At 43.4% G+C, this 20,396-nt stretch overlaps 1 protein-coding gene and 1 non-coding gene across 3 annotated transcripts; one reads left to right on the forward strand and one right to left on the reverse strand.

Moving 5' to 3' along the window:
* Positions 1–1,878: 1,878 nt before the first annotated feature.
* Cnih4 (cornichon family AMPA receptor auxiliary protein 4) lies at positions 1,879–17,946 on the forward strand. Of its 2 annotated transcripts, XM_051148033.1 has the most exons (5): positions 1,879–1,962; positions 3,648–3,716; positions 7,141–7,253; positions 13,257–13,397; positions 17,750–17,946. In XM_051148033.1, the coding sequence occupies exons 1-5, from the start codon at positions 1,894–1,896 to the stop codon at positions 17,775–17,777; spliced, it is 420 nt and encodes a 139-aa protein (XP_051003990.1). In that variant the 5' UTR covers positions 1,879–1,893; the 3' UTR covers positions 17,778–17,946. The 2 variants fall into 2 exon arrangements, with proteins under 2 accessions (XP_051003990.1, XP_051003991.1); XM_051148034.1 differs by lacking the exon at positions 17,750–17,946 and having other exon boundaries at positions 13,304–13,397.
* LOC127191254 (U6 spliceosomal RNA) lies at positions 6,490–6,596 on the reverse strand. The gene has a single exon (XR_007830869.1). It is a non-coding gene; the product is annotated as a U6 spliceosomal RNA (small nuclear RNA).
* Positions 17,947–20,396: the final 2,450 nt, after the last annotated feature.

Below are 20,396 nucleotides of genomic sequence, written 5' to 3' on the forward strand. Positions count from 1 at the left end.
TATTATGTATCTGAATAGGGAGACATTGCTTGTTTCTAGCTACTTACTATCTGCTTAACTGTGAAAACATCTACAGAAGGCTAAACAAAGCTTATTTGGGGGGGGGCTGTTTCAAGACAGGGTTTCTCTGTGTAGCCTTGGCTGTCCTAGACTTGCTTTGTAGACCAGGCTGGCCTTGAACTCACAGAGATCTACCTGTCTTTGCCTCCTAAGTGTTCAGATTAAAGGTGTGCACTCCCCCCCCCCCACTGTAGACCTATCTTATATAGTAGATAATTAATAGAATCTCCTTTTTAATTTTTTTCGAGACAGGGTTTCTCTTGGCTGTCCTGGACTTGCTTTGTAGACCAGGCTGGCCTCGAACTCACATCAGTCCACCTGCCTCTGCCTCCCAAGTGCTGAGATTAAAGGCGTGTGCCACCACGCCCGGCCCTTTTTTCTTCTAAAATAGAAAAGAAGAAAGAAAGAAAAGGAAATTTCAGGGTTTGCCTGTGTGTGTGCACATGCCGGCGCGCGCGCGCGCGCGCGCGCGCGTGTGTGTGTGTGTGTGTGTGTGTGTGTGTGAGAGAGAGAGAGAGAGAGAGAGAGAGAGAGAGAGAGAGAGAGAGAGAGAGAGAGACTTCTTTGCAACAAACGGCTAGCTATGTAGCCCTGGTTGGCTCCGCATTCACTCTGTAGACCAGGATGGCACTGAATTTATATAGAACCACTCTCGAATTTCTCCTGAGTAACTAGAATTAAAGGCATGTCCTACCATACCAGGCCTGCTAACTTTTTATACAGATCATTTACTTCCCATTAATTTTTATTCCCCATTGTTTGGCATTGAGTTTTCAGGTAGAATAAAACAAAAGTCATCATAATGGGAAATGGTAATTTAATAATTTTATAGTGTGAGCTATTACATTTTCTCAGGATAAAAGAGCATATAAAGAATACAAGACATGGGCTGGAGAGATGGCTCAGAGGTTAAGGTCACTGGCTCCTCTTCTAAAGGTCCTGAGTTCAATTCCCAGCAACCACATGGTGGCTCACAACCATCTAGAATGAGATCTGAGGCCCACTTCTACGCTGCAGGTGTACATGCAGGCAGAGCACTGTATACATAATAATAAATACATCTTTTTAAAAAAAATGAATGGTTGAGTAAACATCGAATTCTGTAAAAATCTTAAAATTCAGAGGCGAGAAAGCTTGCTGTCATCAAGACTAGGCAAGCAACTGGGTAAGCTCTGGAGAAATAGGCCAGGAACCTTAGGGCACATCTCAGTCTTGAAGCCAGGAGTGGCAAGGCTGGATTTGTATTTGAGATGAAAAATTATAGAATGGAGCACAGACACTAAAGCAGCCATGTGTGGAGGCATATGCCTCTAATCCCAACACTGGGGAGACCCAAGTCAGAAGCCAGCCTGGGCTGCAAAGCAAGATCCTAACACAGGCAAGCAGAGCATATTCCCTCCCCACATCCCCACCCCCGCCCCAAAACCAACAATAGAAGACAAAGAAAGATAGATAGATAGTAAAAGAAAGAGCCAGGTATGGTGGCGCATGCCTTTAATCCCAGTATTTAGGAGGCAAGGGCAGGCAGATATCTGAGTTCAAAGCCAGCCTGGTCTACAGAGTGAGTTCCAGGACACCAAAAGCTATACAGAGAAACCCTGTCTCGAAAAAACAAGAAAAAAAGAAAGTAAAACAATTTCTCCTTATAGTTGAAGCTCACTGAAGGTGAGGCCCACAGCTACCTAAGATCTCTGGGCACTAGCGAACTGCATTTCCCATCATGCTTCGCGTCGGGGCGGTGGCTTTCCTGGACCACAACTCCCGGCAAGCCACCTATCCCGGCGGCGCGGCCCGGAGCTGGTTTGACGGGAGGAGCGGCGGCGGAGGAGGAGGATGGAGTCGGTGGTGTTCCTCTTCTCGCTCCTCGACTGTTGCGCGCTCATTTTCCTCTCCGTCTACTTCGTATCCTTGCTTGAGATGGGCCTCGGCCGCCGCTCATCCCCTGAGCTGCCGCCGGGGCAAGGGCGGAGGGTGGGCCCGGCGGGCGCTGGCAGGTGTGGGGTGAGGGGGCGGCGGCGGGGGCCCGGTTCTGGAGCATTAGGACTTCTGGCGGGCCGGAGCCGGCTTCCCTCTCCCTCCTCTCCGCCTGCCCTCGGCCGCCGGTGCCTCCCGCAGAGCGAAGCGGCCCAAGGCGGTCGCTGGCGGGCGGGACGCTTTGCTGTCTACTCTGGTCCCTGGCAGCACCCTTGCCCCTTTGTCCTCGCGGGTGTCTGGGCTTCTGGGGACTCCCCACACCCAGGAGATGACTCATTCCAAGAATGGGCGATGCGCTTCCTTCACGTGCAGCTCTTTGGAGAGTTTTTGAAGAGAGTGACTGCAGAAGCCTCCGCAAGGAGGCATTAGATCAGCTGAAAGAGGAGGGCTTTTTTATCCTGCAAGCAGTAGTGATTCACTGCAAACTTTTGACATAAACAAAGTGGCTTTAGGTCAGGGATACACAGTTTCTGTTAGAAATAAGTTAACGATACTTTGTTGATCTGGGCATGTGACTCTGGTATTATGCCTCCATAGAATGGATAAGGTGTTTTACCCAGAGAGCAGAAAAATACATTCATCTGTGACTATAAGTAACAATGTATCCCATTTATGAAAAATGCTAAGACTGAAAGTAGCCTGTTTTTACCACAAAGTAACCATATGAGGTAACGCATCTTTTTTGGCTCGGTTTTATCATTTCTATAAAGTATGTATTATTTGAAACATGTTATATATGATAAATACATACAATTTAGTCACTTTAAAAGCTCAAAACACAGCCGGGTGTGGTGGTGCATGCCTTTAATCCCAGCACTTGGGGAGGCAGAGGCAGGTGGATCTCTGTGAGTTCGAGGCCAGCCTGGTCTACAAAGTGAGTCCAGGACAGTCAAGGCTACACAGAGAAACCCTGTCTCGAAAAACCAAAAATATAAAAATAAATAAATAAAAAGGCTAAAAAAAAAGTTCAAAATACAGAAGTTTATTAGGAAGATGGATCTGCAGAGCAGATTGGAAGATAAACCAATTGGAAAGAGGTTCTGAATTTGAATTACAGTGTTAATTATGTTGGCATTGACTGATGATGAATTTGTGGGGAAAATGATGAGATAGGAGATACTTGGTTGAGAACATTTTACTTTTTTACTAAATTTTATTTTATTTTTTTGAGACAGTGTTTTATGTATCCTGTCCTAGCCTTAAAATTCAAATTCACTGTTTAACGGAGGATGGCCTTGAACTTCTACTCCACTCATCTCCTGAGTGCTGGAATTGCTTTCTGAAAGATAAATAATACTTGGTTGTTAACAGGAAGTATAATTCCTGAGGCTTGACATGGGGCTCGTTGGGGGTAAAGTGCCTGCTGTGCAGCTGTGAGGACTTTGTTCTGATCCCCAGCGCTGGGGAAAGGGCGGCAGAAGGATCCCAGGGCCTTGTTGGCCTGCCAGCCTAGTCAAACAGCAAGTTTCAGGGTTAGTCAGAGGTCCTGTCTCAAAAAACAAGACGGAGAGAAATAGATGCGCACCGTCAACACCTGATGCATATATGGGCACATACATATAGCTAAGGAACACCCAAATTCTGTATATATAACTCCTTATCTTGATCACCAGATCATTACATTGTCTGATTTAGAATGTGATTACATTAACGCCAGATCATGCTGCTCAAAATTAAACAAGGTAAGACATTCTTTGCTCATTTTTGCTTGAAGCCAATTCTTTCTATATTAAGTTTTATTATAGGTAATCAACATTTGCATTTTTTTGTTTTATTATCTTATTGTTTCATTGTAATGTTGTAGATAGAATTGCTATGTTTTACAGTATTTTAGATCATGAACTTATCTTAGATCTGCCTTTAAATTTTATTTCTTCATTTTGCATGTTCCTCGTCTTCTTGTCTGCATGAGGCTAATTGTTCCTGTTTTCTGTGCCCATACTGCCACCTCCCACTCATGGAAAAAAATGTTCAGTCTGTCTTTTGTTGAATGAAAGAAGACCTTCCTTGTGTGGTTTGTGGAAAAAAGTGGACTTACTTAGTTTTGCTTTAAGCATTCTGTATTTAGCATAATAAGAACTTTATATTGGCATACGTCCTCTCAGCTAGGGAGCTTAATACAGATAAAGGAAAGCCACTGTTCCTGACTTATTTTATAAGATAAGCAGACAAAGAACCTTTCTGATAAAAGTTCTTGTAAAAATATACTGAGGGCACTCACTTTTTGCTTGATTTGAAAACCAATTCTCAGCTGGGTGGTGGTGGTTCACGCCTTTAATCCCAGCACTCAGGAGGCAGAGGCAGGGTGATCGCTGTGAGTTCAAGGCCAGGCTGGTCTACAAAGCTGAGTCCAGGACAGCCAAGATAACAGAGAAACCCTGTCTTGAAAAACAAAAAACAACAACAACAATAAATAAATAAATAAAAAAGAAAGAAAGAAAAGAAAAGAAGACCAGTTCTCACGTGACATCACATCTTAAGTCTATTGGAAAACAAAAAGCCAAGAGGTTCAGAGGAGTTGGTTGTTAAGTGTTCCCTCTCTGAAATACCTGCTTCCTCATCCTGCCATACCTGCCTTGGGGTAGTTTCTATTTTTCTTTTCAGAATAAGTTAATGTCCCTGTATTTGTGTCATTATGATCTACTCTTGAAACACTGAGGTCTTCATTGCTGAACCTCAGAACAGACAGTGGTAACATTTCCCCCGAACCCTGTATTGTTACTTTCCTTCTGTTAATAATTTTCACATTTCAGCCAGGCAGGGATGATTTAATCTCAGCCCTTTCATCTTAGCCCTTTGGAGGCAGAGACAAGCAGATCTCTGAGTTCAAGGCCAGCCTGGTCTACAGAGAGAGTTTCAAGATAGCCAGGGCTACAAGGAGAAACCCTGTCTCAAAAACAAATAAACAAGAAAGAAAAAGAAGGAAAAACAAAACAAAACAAAAAAACAAAGGAGAAAATGTCAAATACTTCTTTTATTTCCATAGATTTCTGTTTCTCTTTTACTAAGCTTTCAGACACATCGGTAAGCCCTCAGTACTAGGCTCTCAGGGTGGAATGTTGGCTGTGGTATGGAATGCATGTAGTCCCAGTAGGTGGGAAGCTATGGTTTTGAGGCCAAGCTGGCACTTCAGAGCAAGGCCCCTTCCGCTCTCTCTCCAGAAGATGAGTTGGCACAAGATGAAAAGGGTGATTCAGCTGCCCTCTCGCCGCCTGTCTGAGACGGTTTCGCAGTTCCCGTTCTGTAGCCCGATTCTTGGGTCCTTGCCTCCCTTCTTCCTGATGCTTCATTTGGGGGAGCTTCTTGATGTACCGTGCTCGACCGTGTCTTACCTGGAGCCTTGATTCCATCTGAGTACAGGGTTATAGCCTGACAAGTATTTTTTTTCTTTCTGACATTCTCTTTAATTAATTAATTTTGTATACAGTACTCTGCCTGCATGTACACCTGCAGACCAGAAGAGGGCGCCAGATCACATTTTAGATGGTTGTGAGCCACTATGTGGTGGCTGGGAGTTGACCTCTGGGAGAGCAGTCAGTGCTCTTAACCTCAGAGCCATCTCTCCAGCCCTTCTTTCTGACTTTTTTTTTTTTTTTTTGGTTTTTTGAGACAGGGTTTCTCTGTGTGTAGCCTTGGCCATCCTGCAGACCAGGCGGGCCTCGAACTCACAGCGATCCGCCTGCCTTTGCCTCCCGAGTGCTGGGATTAAAGGCGTGCGCCACCACGCCCGGCCCTTCTTTCTGACTTTTAAAGGCATTGCTTAGTAATCTTCTGCCATCCATTGCTATTCAAGTTAGTACCCTTTTGCCTTATTTTTAGCAATGTTCATGTGTAGTCTGTATGTGCAAGTGAGTACAGGTGTCTGCTGAGGCCAGAGATGTCAGTTCTTACTGGAGTTTGAATTCTAGAAGGTTTTACCTACCTGATATGGATACTGGGAACTGAAGTTGTGTCCTCCGCAAGAACAGTATGCATCCTTAACCACTGAGCCACATCTCCAGTCTTATTTTTTAATCTTTTAAAAAAGATTTATTTTTATGTTTTTATTTATGTGTCTGTGTGAGTCCATGCCACAAATGTGTAGGTACCTGAGGAGGCCAGAAGAGGCATGGGGTCCCCTCGGACTTATAGGCAGTTGTGGGCCACTCCTTAGGGTGCTGGGAAACAAACTCAGGACCTCTATGAGCAGTCAGTGCTCTTAACTCTTAGCCACTGAACCGTCTCTCCAGACCCCTATTTTAAATTTTCTATTCCTTTTTTTATATTTTGCTTTTTTGAGACAGGGTTTCTGTGTGTAATTGCCCTGCCTGTCCTGGATTTACTTTGTAGATTTGTAGACCAGGCTAGCCTTGAACTCATAAAGATCTTTCTGCTTCTGTCTCCTGAGTGCTGAGATTAAAGGTGTACGCCACCATGCCCAGCTACAATTTCTGTTCCTATATATATATTTTTTTATTAAGTATGGAACGCTTCACGAATTTGCGTGTCATCCTTGCGCAGGGGCCATGCTAATCTTCTCTGTATCGTTCCAATTTTAGTATATGTGCTGCCGAAGCGAGCACCCTATATTGTTTTTTGAGGCAGAGTCTCACTAGGTAGCCCTGGCTGGCCTTGAACTTGCAGTGATATCCTTGCGTTCCTAGTACTGAGATTGCTGGCACTTATTACACCTGGCCATTTATTTCAATTTTATCTTTCTGCATGGCATTTGCTTCCTTAGGGTTCTGGAGATGGGGAAATTTTGGTGGTGGTGGGTTTGTGATTTTAAGATTGGCAGTCTAACTAAAAAGGCATGTATTGAGTATGAGTCATGCTAATTTAGAGCAGGAGGCTTTAGCATTCTGGCATACATAGTGAATAGAAAGTAATAATCTGGTTTTTCACTAGTTATTCAGGCCTGCTTAGTGAAAGAGTCTAAGCCTGTGCTTAGGGGGAGATAGTTTTGAGCCATTACCTAATGTATTTGCCTAGAGTAAGAAGCTACAGCCCCACCTGGGGTTTCTGAGTCTAAAAACCTCTCGGTATATTCACCAATTTGCCTTAAGTGTCGTGTTTAGCCGGGAGAGATGAATCACAGAGATGTAATGCTTTGTTCTTCGCTTGCAGTGGGTAATACCAGAGTTGATCGGTCATACCATTGTCACTGTGTTAATGCTTGTTTCATTGCACTGGTTCATCTTCCTTCTCAACTTACCTGTCGCTACTTGGAATATATATAGGTAAGTATAGTTTGTTTACTGTGTTGTGATGATATTCTTAGCACAAAGCAGCTGGGCGTGGGGGACTGTGTTCATAGTCTAGCACTTGGGAGGTGGAGTTAGAATGGAGGCTCAGGAGTCCAGCTTTGGCCATTTAGTGAGTTTGAAGATGTCCTTAGGTACATGAAACCCTAGATAAAAGAAAATAATTAACAGCAGGGCTCCCCCCAAATGTCCCAGTGGTTAAAATAAAGAACAACAAAATACTTTATGGATTTAGAATACAGTATTGTTCACTTTGGTATGTCAGTCACATAGTAGTCTGTGGGCCCCTCCCCCATGGATCGTCTGCCACTCGTAGTAAGGCACAAAGCCCACATGCATAAGAGCAGTCTACTGTTCAGTTGTGATGCCTAAAGACCTGTAAAACGTAATCACTGCCATGATCATCATTTTCTTCTAAGAACAGTCAAAGCTTTGAGACAATAAAGCCTTTATCTGTATCTGTAATGCTGGAAATACACCAAAGAAGATTGCGTTTTAGTGCCTGCAAAGTAGGTAATTTGGGTTTGGGATTTTGTTTGTTTGTTTGTTTATTTTGAGGTTTTTGTTTGTTTTTTCAGGACAGATTAAATAATACTAAATTTTTTATTTAAAAAAATTAGGTAGTAGGGAGCTAGATAGTTCAGTGGTTAGAAGCACTTTTACTGCACAATAATGAGTATGTGTGTGTTGTTTTCAGTGAAAACCCTAGCTGTTCTCTTTTACCAATAAAGACTCAAATGCTGGGGTGAAAACCTGCTAGCTCAGAGAGGCAGAGAGAGCACCCAGCTGACTTTCCTGCTCAGCTCATGTCTCAGAAGGAAAAAGGTCCAAAAGGCTCAGTAGCTCAGCTGACAGCCCAGAAGAAAAAGGCCAAAAAAACCCAAAGCCAGCCAGGCATGGTGGCGAATGCTTTTAATCCCAGCACTTGGGAGGCAGAGGCCAGCCTGGTCTACAAAGCACGTATAAGACAGCCAGGGAGGGCTGTTACACAGAGAAACCCTGTCTCGAAAAACTAAAAAAACAAAACCCTCAAAAACAAAAGCAAAAAACCCAAAACCAAGGCCAAAGACTTGCTAGCTCAAAGCTCAAAAAACCAAGGAGCTAAAGAGCTGAAAACTAAAGAGCTCCTTCGTGTACACACTGTCTTAAATGCCCCTCAACTCAAAGTCCCTCCTACTCTGTAATCCCTGTCAGCTGGTTTCTTGCTCCACCTCTTGACCTAGGGTTAACTTTATTAATTCCTGTGTATAAAAAGCTCTTGGATTAAAGGTGTGTGCTAGGGCTGAGCCACCTAAACAAAAGACAGATTTGTGAGTTTTGTTTTGTTTTTCGAGACAGGGATTCTCTGTGTAGCCTTGGCTGTCCTAGACTTGCTTTGTCGACCAGGCTGGCCTCAGATTCTCATCCATCTGCCTGCCTCTGCCTCCCAAGTGCTGGGATTAAAGGCATGTGCCACCACACCCGGCAAAAGACAGGTTTTTATAGTTCACAATTTCACAGTGGGATCACAATGGGATCAAATATCCTGCAACCTATGTGAGTTTAGATCTAGCACTTAGAAGCCCAGCCTCCTGCTTTCCCGAACACACACACACACACACACACACACACACACACACACACACGCACATAGATTTTTTTTTTTTAATTTAGGAAGTATATTAGTCACTTTTCTCATTGCTATGACCAAAATGCCTTATAGAAACGGCTTAAAGGAAAGAAGAATTATTTTTAACTTACCAGGTCAGAGTTTTCAGTTCATGGTCGCTTGGCCAGGATGTGCTTCTTCACTCTATGGCAGCTGGAAGCAGAGACAAAGGAAAATAGAAAGGAAGTAGGGCAAGACATGGCCCCAAGCACCCAGTGACATCCCTCTATGTAGGCCCTACCTGCTGCGTTTCAGCACTCACCAGTCCCGCCTGCGCATTATGAACAGTACACCGAGGGACTGACCCATTGGTCGAGGCGCAGTTTTAATGATCTAATTGCTCCCGGAAGCTTCACAGACACACCCAGAGGTGTGGGTTACTAATCTGTCCTTTCTTTATCTTCTACCTTGACAATCAAAGTTAGCCCTCCCTAGCTGGGCAGGTGTGGGACTGGGCGGGGAGAGCCTTTGATCCCAGCACAGGAGGCCTAGGCAGGCTCGTCTCTTGAGTTCAAGTGTATTCTGGCATACAGAGCAAGTTCCAGGATATCCAGGGCTACACAGCTAAACCCTGTTTTCCAAAATACAAAACAAACAAAAACAAAATCATCATCATCATTTCAGGAAATTTATTTAGAAATAGTCCAGGGAAAACACTCATAGTCAAGCTGTTATAGTTTGTTATCCAGTGAAGAATTGGAGAATAATACTTATTTACTTACGTGTGTATAGATGTGTGTGTGTGTGTGTCATGTGTGCGGATGCCCGTGGAGGCCGGAAGAAGGTACTGGAGCCTCTGGAACTGAAGTTAGATTGTTTTGAGCTGCTGTGAGCCAGTACTCTTAACCACCGAGCCATTTCTCCTGCCCTAGAATTATTTTTTATGTCAGTAGATTCTCTCTCTCTCTCTCTCTCTCTCTCTCTCTCTCTCTCTCTCTCTCTCTCTCTCTCACACACACACACACACACTTTTGTTTAGTTTTTTTAAGGGGCAAAAAGCACTCATTGGCTGATTGTTAAATATGATGTTACAAAATACTATTAGAATAAAAATAAGTCATGTGTGGTAGCAAAAACTTTTAATCCCAATACTTAGGATGCAGAGGCAGGCAGGCAAATCTGTGGCCAGCTTGGTCTACATAAGAGCTCTAGGACAACTGGAGGGACACAGTGAGACCCCCCCCACCCCATCTCAAACAAAACACAAAGGTAAGGAGTGCTAGTGAGGTGCTCTGTGGGCAAAAGTGTTGGCTGCCAAGCTTTACAACCTAAGTTTGATCCCTGGAAGCCATGTGCTGAGACAGAACTGAATCCTAATGCAGCTTGTTCTTTGACTCATGTTTGCTTCTCTGCCCTCCTTACGTTTTTTCATGACAGAAACATGTATCCTCTCCTCCATCCTATCACACCTGTACTTGTTTTTGAAAACACATACACCACAGACAGACAGACAAACAGACAGACTAAATAATAAAGTAAAGAAAGGATGTGGAAAAGTGTTGGAGCTAAGCATGGCAGAACACATTTGTATTATTGACTGGGAAACTGAAATGGGAATTTCAAAGTTGAGGCCAACCTGGGCTACATAACAAGATTCTACCTCAAAAACCAAAGTCTTCCTGGTAGTGGCCCTGACCAGACTGTAAGGAATCTATATTCCCAGGATGAGGCTCAGATTAGGATGTTGGCCCATTATGAGAGAGCAATAAGAAAGTGGAAAAAAGAAAATAATATAAAAAAAAAATTCTACCCCAGGTGTATACAGCGCTATAGAAAGGAGGCACAAAGACTGACCAACTTCTCGACAGCTGAGGCAGGACTGACACACAGGGCGTGGAGGGTGCTGTTTATTGGCTTGCTTTCCCTGAGTCACCCTCCCACATCAATTGTCAGTCAAGAAAATGCACCACAGGCTTGCGCACAGGGCAGTCAGGCAGGGTATTTTCTAAATTGAAGTTACTTCTTCCAAAATGACTGTATTGTTTATCAGTGTACCATCTAGTTTTATATCAGTTTGACAAAAGCTAAAGTCATCTGAGAGGATGGAACCTCAATTGGGAAAATAGCTCCAGAAGATCAGGCAAGCCTATAGGCCATTTTCTTACTTAATGATCATTATGGGTGGGTACACCCCTGGGCTGATGGTCCTGGTTCTATAAGAAATCAGGCTGAGCAAGCCATGAGGAGCAAATCAGTACACAGCACCCCTCCATGGCCTGCCTGTGCCATCAGCTCCTGCCTCCAGGATCCTGCCCACCCTGAGTTCCTTCCCTGACTTCCTTTTTTGATGAACTATGATAGGGAAGTGTAAGTCAGATAAACCCTTTCCTTCCCAAGTTGTTTTTGCTTATCGTGTTTCATCACAGCAATTGTAATCCTAACTAAGCCCATCAAGTTGGTGAGAGATACCCTTGAATCTCTCTCACTTCCGCCTTCTAAGTACTGAGACAATAGGCATACACCAGCATTCTCATTTTACGCAGTGCTGGGGTCAAACCCAGTGCTTTGTGCGTGCCAGGCAAACACTCTAACAACTGAATTCCATGGACAGCCCTAGCTACTTGACCTCTACATCTACACATTTACAGATTCTGAAAAGACATATGTAACTGCATGGTCTTTTTTGATTGGCCTCTTAGGATGTCAAGGTTTATTTGTAGCTTGTATCCACACTTGATTACTTTTTTTTTTTTTTGCCATCTGGAATTAAAGGTTTTGTGCATGCTTGGGAAAAGCTGTTCCTCTGAGTCACATCTCCAGCCCACATTTTATATATTTTTTGTTTTTGTTTTTTATTTCGGGACAGGGTTTCTCTGTGTAGGCGTGACTGTCCTAGACTCACTTTGTAGACCAGGCTAACCTCAAACTCAAGTGACCCACCTGCCTCTGCCTCCTGAGTGCTGGGATTAAAGGCATGCGCCACCACACCTGGCTACGTTTTATGTTTTTAAGCAGCAAGATTATGCTTTGGGGAGATTTCTTTCATAAGCAGTATGTGTTGAATAGAGAAGGACCAGGATAGTGAGAACTCAGTTCAGAGACTGAAAAAGAGTATATTGTTGTATTAGTGAGAATGCAAAAGAGACAGTTTATACAGGGCAGTAAAAAGGACAATGGCAGGAGGTCAGTGGGCAGGCTGTGAAGGATGAAGGACAAGAGCTGGGTAAGAAGAAAGTTGTAAGGGTCACCAAGGAACCTAGGGACATAGATTCTGACCTGTCAATCTTCTTGAGACTATTTTGAGGTGCTATGTGGATATCCAAGTGAAAACACCCTCTATTCAGGTACAGATAGGCCAGTAGGATTTAGGAGAGTTTAAGATTTGTGACACTCAGAGAGGCTTTTACATTTCATAGAAATTACATAGAGAAACTGTTTGTGGCAAGAGTGAGGAAACCAAGAAGCCCAGACATGCAAGCAGGAGGAAGTTACTTACAGTGCTGTGTTCAGACATGTATGTTTCATATAGGGCACCACCTGGATGGTGAAGCCGAGGCATGTGACCATTTTCTCTCACAGTTTTCCAGCTCAGTTCACATAAACAGGTTTCTGAGACCCAGGTGTGGTGATACAAGCCTGGAATATCAGCACTCAGGAAGTTGGGAAAGATGATCCTCAAGTTCAAGGCTAGACGGGACTGTTACATCATGAGTTAGAGGCTGGCCTGAGTGACAGACTGGGACCATGCTTCAAAAAGGGTTAGGAAAATGGCTCAGTGGGCAAAATGCAGGCATGTTTATGGGAGTTCAGATCCCACCGTCTGCATGAATCCCCAGTGGCCATGTTGGCCTGAGCCTGGACTCTCAGGTGGAGGCAGTTTATCCCTGGAGCAAACCGGCTACCTAAACTAGCTGAATTAGGAAGTTCTTGGTTCAGGCAAGAAACCCTGCTCCAAAATATAAGGTGAAGAGCTATTGAAGAAAACGCTTGATGTCAGCCTTTGGCCTCCGCTTGCACACACATACGTAAGCATGTATGCATACATGTACACACACAAAGATCCTTAGAAGTTTCTGAGAACTTTATAACATTAGTTTGGTTTTGGAGTCTCCTTTAACTTGTATCTAATGAGGAAAGAGCTACAGAGAAACAGAAGGTGTGTGAAAGGTTCTCAGTATTTAGTAGGTATTACCACTATATTTGCTTCAGAGGGTAGAAAATTAAATGAAAAGTCAGCAGTAGCTTCCAGAGGAAAAGCAGATGGTAGACATCAGTCTGAATTTGATGCTGCATTGCCTGGTTTGGATTTGTAGGTTGATTACTATTATGAGAGTGCTTTTCAGTATTCATGCTGAGCTCTGACCTCCTTCCCCTGTGTGTTCCTTGGCCAGGTTCATTATGGTGCCAAGTGGTAACATGGGAGTGTTTGACCCAACAGAAATACACAATCGGGGGCAGCTAAAGTCACACATGAAAGAAGCCATGATCAAGCTTGGTTTCTACCTGCTCTGTTTCTTCATGTATCTCTATAGGTAAGTTGAGCGCCCTCTTCTCAGCATACTGGATGCCATGCCTGGCTTTGGTTCATGAGGTATTACTATACTTTAGAACTGTGTGCTAATATTGTAAAACTTTGGGGAATTATGTGACTTTACTGTGGCTGTATATATTTTTTATGTCATTATATTGGTGTTTTATCTAACCTATAGAGTTTTCTATATTACCTAAGTTACTTCTTAGCTTTGAGGCTATTAACATGTTTAAAATTGCCATTGCTGCTGGGCATGGTGGCACACACCTTTGATCCCAGCACTCGGGAGGCAGAGGCAGGCGTATCACTGTGAGTTCCAGGACAGCCAGGGCTATAACCCAGAGAAACCCTGTCTCGAAAAACCAAACCAAGCCAAACAAAATGAAAAAGCCAGAAAGAAAATTATAGATAGATAATATCTTATCTATCTATCTATCTATATTTTTTTGCTTCCTATTGATTAGAAACCCTCATTCTGCCAGGCATAGTAGTACATGCTTTTAATCTTGGCACTCAGGAAGCAAAGGCAGATGTTGACTTGATCTCTGAGTTGGTCTACATAGTGTGTCCAGGTCAGCCAGGACAACATGGAAAGACCCTGTCTTCCCCCCCAGCCTACCCTCCCAAAAAAGAGAAGAAATTAAAAAAAAAAAAAAAAAAAAGGGAACCAGGTTCAAGTTCCAGCACCCACATCCAGTTCCAGAGGATCTGATACCCTCTTCTCAACCTGTGAGATCGCTTTGAGTTCCAGGCCAGCCTGATGCAAAGCAAGTCCAGGACAGCCAAGGCTAGCCCAGAAAAACCCTGTCTTGAAAAACAAACACAAAACAAAACAAACAAACAAACAAAAAAGATTGAGTCTTGCTACATAGTCCAGTTGGTCCTGGAACTTCTGGCAGTTCTTTTGCCTAAGTCTCCCCAGTGCTGGGATTACAAGTATGTACTATCCATCACTCTTGGAAAGATAATGCCTTGGCTTTGATGTTTAGTTTTTTGTTTTTTTGGTTTTGTGTGTGTGTGTGTGTGTGTGTGTGGTTTTTCTTTCTTTCTTTCTTTTTGTTTGTTTTTGTTTTTCGAGACAGGGTTTCTGTGTATAACAGCTCTGGTGGTCCTGGACTCGCTTTGTAGACCATACTGGCCTTGAACTTGCAGATATCCACCTGCCTCTGCCTCCCAAGTGCTGGGATTAAAGGCGTGCGCCACCACTGCCCGGCCTTTGTGGTTTTTCAAAACAGAGTTTCTCTGTGTAGTCTTGCTGTCCTGGGCTCACTTTGTAGACCATGCTGGTCTCGAACTCACAGAGATCTGCCTGTCTCTGCCTCCTAAGTGCTGGAAAGGCATGAGCCATCATACCTTGCTTCAGTTTTGTATTTTTATTCGTATGGTGTTTTGTTTGTATACCCACATTTGTGCCTGGTGCTTTTGGAGACCAGAAAGTTTTGGGTCCCTACAACTTGCGTTACCATTACAAGCTGCTATATAAGTACTAGGAACTGAAATGGTCCTCTGCAAGAGCAAGAAGTGCGCTTAAGGGGCTGGAGAGGTGGCTCCGAGGTTAAGGGCACTGACTGCTCTTCAGGAGGTCCTGAGTTCAATTCCCAGCAACCACATGGTGGCTCCCAACCATCTATAATGAGATCTGGTGCCCTCTTCTGGCCTGCAGGTGTACATGCAGGCAAATCACTGTATGCCTGATAAATAAATAAATCTTAAAAAAAAAAAAAAAGAAGTGCTCTTAAAGCCAGGCATGGTAGTGCACGCCTTTAATCCCAGCACTCAGCACTCGGAGGCAGAGGCAGGCGGTTGCTGTGAGTTCGAGGCCAGCCTGGTCTACAGAGAGAATCCAAGACAGCCAAGGCTACACAGGGAAATACTGTCTCGAAGGAAAAAAAAAAAAAAAAAAAAGATGGGCAGCCTATTTTGTCTGGGCTGGTGTACCCCTTGTGGAGTGTCCCCTCCCCTTTTCTGTCCTCCTTTTCCCTTGGTCAGCTTGTTGTTTTTGGCCACATCGTTGTCACCTTACCACCTGAATGTCACCCATAGTTGAAAGGATTGGGATGGGTGCTTTTGTTTAAAAGTTATTTTATTACCAAATTGTCAGCTTTTATACGAGGTATTTTATGCTTCTCTCACACCTGTTACAGTACCAGTCACATACCGAGCAGTCAGGGATTGTTAAATGGGATTACAGTTTGGGAAAAAAGGATGCTCCCATTCTTTAGAGAACGGTGGAGCCGTTAGCTGGGGCCAAGGTGCTTGCCTAATGGGGTCTGGGCTCTCCTTCCTTGCTGTGCCTCAGGGCTTCATCTAAAATGGGCTGACTCGGCCCTGATGGGGTTGCAGCATGAGCTAAGTGCCTGTAAAGTGCTTATCTGTAGTAAATTTAAACACCTCAAAATATCAGCAACTGCCTTTAATCCACACTGTGCATTGAGTGTGTTTAATATGCCTATTTATTCTGCTAGTAACTGAGTAACAGGGAGGTTGTTTCTGTGCATCATAGTGATTTTGGTCTGTTAATCAAGGTTGATCAAGAACAAGGTTGATCCCTGCACCTCAAAGGAAAGGATTATATTTATTTATTTTTGTTTGTTTTGTTTTGTTGTTCAAGACAGAGTTTCTATGTTTAGTCCTGGCTCTCCTGGAACTTACTCTCAGGTTGGCCTCGAACTCACAAAGATCTTCCTATCTCAGTCTTCCAAGTGCTGGAATTAAAGGTGTGTGCCACCATGCCTGGCTATATATATATATATATATATATATATATATATATATTTTTTTTTTTTTTTTCTTTTTTCTTTGGTTTTTGAGACAGGGTCTCTCTGTGTAATAGCCGTGGCTGTCCTGGAACTCTCTTTGTAGTCTAGGCTGGCCTTGAACTCACAGTGACCCTCCTGCCTCTACTTCTTGAGTGCTGGGATTAAAGGCATAAGCCACCACGCCCTGCTATATTTCATTTTTTAAAATTATTTATTTTTATTTTTTATGTGCATTGACATTTTGCCTGTGTGTGTGTGTCTGTGCAAGGGTGTCTGGAACAGGAGTTATAGACAGTTGTGAGCTGCCATGTTGGTGCTGGGAACTGAACCCAAGTCCTCTGGAAGAACAACAGCCAATGCTCTTAACCACTGAACCATCTCTCCAGCTTCTATATTTCATTGTTTAACTGAAGTGATTTTCTTGACTATTTCCAGTCCTGACATCACCTCAGTGACAAGGAGCAGCATAGCTCTCCACAGTGGAAGTGTTCAGCTTGGCAGTTGTGGCCTGGAGTAGTACATAGATTAGAGGAGGAGGTGCCTGGGTCTTGTGTCCTCACAGCTCCCAGACCACACAGGAGCATGATGGGCTGCAGGAGACCTCACAGCTGCACTGAGCTAAGGTCAGCTGCCTGAAGGAAGCGCTGCAGAGGCTAAGCCTGAGAGGAGTTACTGGATAACTAGCAGAATGGCAGATTCTGCACAAGACAGAGATCTGGATAGAGGATTGACGCAGTTGGGTTTTGTTATTGTTGTTTGTCTGCCCTGGGCATAAGTATTTTTTATTTATTAAGTTAAATTATTTATTTATTTATTTATTTACTTATTTATTTAATACAGAGTCTCTCTGTAGACCAGCCTGGTCTTAAACTTACAGAGATCTACCTGTCTCTACCTCCTGAGTGCTAGGATTAAAGGCGTGCGCCTCACCATATTTAACTTAATTTAATTTAATTTATTTTTTAATTTATTTTTGGTTTTTTGAGACAGGGTTTCTCTGGTAGTCTTGGCTGTCCTGGACTCGCTTTGTAGACCAGGCTGGCCTGGAACTCACAGTGATCCACCTGCCTCTGCCTCCTGAGTGCTGGGATTATAGGCCACCATACCCGGCCACCATATTTTATTTTTTTATTTTTATTTTTTCATATTTTATTTTTAAAGAATTTATTTTTAGTTTGCGTGTGTTTGTGCATGTGTGTACGTGCACGCTCATGCGTGTGGACATGTGCATGTGAGTGCAGGTGCTCTTGGAGGCCAGAAGCATTGAATCTCCTGGAGCTGGAATTACAAATAGTTTTGTGAGTCATCTGACATGGGTCCTCTGCAAGAGCAGGAAGTGCTCTTCACTGCTGAGCCATCTCTCCATCCCCTATTTATTTGTAATGACAGCATCAAATTGGTTTTAGATTTTACTCTCCCTCTCTTCATCTCCGTTTGTTTATTGTTTCAATGAGAATGTTGGAGGCTTACATCTGAGTTTTCTTTCTGTTAGGTTTTAAGTGTCTTGATGAATCTGGGTGTGCAGATCTGAATGGACCAGATCCCAGGGGAGTCCTGAGGAAACATTAGTAATTCCAGTTTCTTCTTTCCACAGTATGATTCTAGCTTTGATAAATGACTGAAGCTGGAGAAACCAGGGTTGAAGCCAGCCTACACTACACTGCACAGTGAAGAGCCAGAGACTACGTAAACTATCCTTAGAACCATGACCAGAGCAGTATATATTTTGGTCTTTGAACAAAAAACTATTTTTGCTGTATTTTTACCACATAAAGTATTTTAAAAAATGAATTGAGTTTTTGTAGATTTCTGACTTCTCAACTCCAACACATGAAGGTGTTTTATATCACATATGGCTGTTTGGTAGAGGTAGGAATGTGTACCAGCTTTGCATGCCAAAGAAATAAAGAACACACCTTAAAGAGCCCTTAGTACAGAGGCTCTCAACCTGTGGGTCACCATTTCTTGGGGGGTCAGAGGACTTTTTCACAGGGGTTTCCTATGTCCATTGAAACCACCCATATTTACATTGTGGTTCGTAACCGTAGCACAGCAAAAGTAATCCTATGGTTGGGGTCGCCGCAGCATGAGTAGCTGTATTAAAGGGCTGCAGCGTTAGGAAGGGTGAGAGCCGCTGCCTTAGTAGATGAGCCGGACTTTCCTGAAGTCTGAAAAGCCAGAGCAGAGAGCAGCACAGCTCATCTGGACACAGGAAGAAACTTAATTACTCCTCTTGCCTATACTTGGCAACTTCATATTACTGTGGCTTAAGGATTTGGGGGACTTTTCAGCTAAGTCAACAGAAAATAACATTTTAAAATATATTTATTTGGGGCCAGGCATGGTAGTGCATGCCTTTAATCCCAGCACTCGGGAGGCAGAGGCAGGAAGATCACTGAATTTGAGGCCAGTCTAGTCTACAAAGTGAGTCTAGGACAGCCAAGGCTACACAGAGAACCCTGTCTTGAAAAACCAAAACCAAAACCAAAATAAATAAAAATAATAAAATAATAATAAATTATTATTATTATTATTATTATTATTATTATTATTATTATTATTATTATTATTATTATTATTATATATTTGTTTAAAGTCTTTGAAATGTTATAAGCCATGTACCCAGATCCTGCTTACACAAAGGACAAATAAATTTTAAAATCAAGATTTTATCAAGAGCTTTCATTTTAAAGCTTGTACTTTTATAATCATCACGACTCTTCTAGTCCCTGTGGCTCTTGCCAGTCCTTATTTTTGCATCATAACTGTATTTGAGCTCTTTAATAATCTGTTTTAGAGCCAGGTGTGGTGGTGCACACTTGTAATCCCAGCACTCGGGAGGCAGAGGCAGCCAGATCGCTGTGAGTTTGAGGCTAGCCTGGTCTACAAAGTGAGTCCAGGACAGCCAGGACTATTACACAAAGAAACCCTGTCTTCAAAACAAAACAAACAAACAAAAAATCTGTTTTAGTGGGTTTGGAGAAGTGATTTGGTAGGAGACAGGAAACCAGTCACTGTTTATAAAATGGCCTGTGAGCACTCACATGGTGCAGAATTAACTGCAACTCCTTTCCTTTTGCACTGACCACTGTGGACTGGGGAACCCAGCATGGGCCATTGCATGCTCATGGCAGTAGCTAACTACTCTCTTGTTCTGGATGAGAGTGAGTGGTTAACCTTGTAGTCTGCATCTATCATATCTTGCAATGTAGCGTGAATCTGGCAATTTGTCCTCAGTCCTATTTGCACTTTACTGTTGGTATCTTAAGCACTAACATTTAAGGAAACATGACTGTTCACTGTGACATAATGGACCTTGGTGGCAAAACAAAGTGTATGGCTCCCCAAAAGATTAAATGTTTAAGGCCGGGCATGGTGGTGCACGCCTTTGATCCCAGCACTCGGGAGGCAGAGGCAGGCGGATTGCTGTGAGTTCGAGGCCAGCCTGGTCTACAAAGTGAGTCCAGGATGGCCAAGGCTACCCAGAGAAACCCTGTCTCAAAAAAAACCAAAAAAAAAAAAAAAAAAAAAAGATTAAATGTTTAACTGTTATGCCTTATTGAGTGAAGAACTGGTAGAGAAGCAAGAGAGCCAGGAAGCTGGATTCACTGTAAGAATGGGAGAAGTGCTCTGGCCACCCCGGGAAAAAGGATTGCGATGGCATGCAAAGGGAACTGGATTCCCTGGGTCTCTTGGAAATCACAGCCGTTCTCCCTGTAGCAACCTTGTGTTTCTGCCTAGAAAAGGGCTAGGAAGCTACAAATAGTACAAATACCAATACTTTGTTTTTATTTTCTTCATACCTTTTCCCTCTGGGGTGCACCTTCTGCTTAAGACTCTCACCCCTACCTTCCTGAGCCTCTCAGGATTACTCAGGCTTTTCAAGCACACCTGCTGGGGGCTTGCTTCCTAGAACCTAGAGACAATCTATCACACTTAAAGTAGATCCAAGACAGTGGAGGACTTTTGGCTAAAATGTTTGGTCGAATCCAAGTATTTCTAACCCAAAATGGAAGCCATGTAGCCTAGCACCTTTGGGCTATCAGTTGTGTGTCAGGCATAAACTGCTGAGGCAGAGGAAAGGAGAAAGCTGCCTTGTCTATACCGACGGAACAAACTCTGCAACACTGGTTACAAACGAAGCACTTTCTTTCTCATATTGCTTGTGTCTATAAAAGCCAGTAAAGGGGAGAGTCATTCCTCTGGGGTTTTTGGAGGGAGAGGGATGCTTCTGAAAGTGA

This window comes from Acomys russatus, chromosome 6 (genome assembly GCF_903995435.1).
Source record: "Acomys russatus chromosome 6, mAcoRus1.1, whole genome shotgun sequence".
In the NCBI taxonomy this organism is placed as follows: Eukaryota; Metazoa; Chordata; class Mammalia; order Rodentia; family Muridae; genus Acomys; species Acomys russatus.

Coding starts and splice junctions, on each gene's coding strand:
- Cnih4 (XM_051148033.1), top strand. CDS start 1,894: ATGGAGTCGGTGGTGTTCCTCTTCTCGCTCCTCGACTGTTGCGCGCTC. Junction 1,963..3,647: donor TTTTCCTCTCCGTCTACTTC/GTATCCTTGCTT, acceptor CTTGATCACCAG/ATCATTACATTGTCTGATTT. Junction 13,398..17,749: donor TTCTTCATGTATCTCTATAG/GTAAGTTGAGCG, acceptor TTCTTTCCACAG/TATGATTCTAGCTTTGATAA.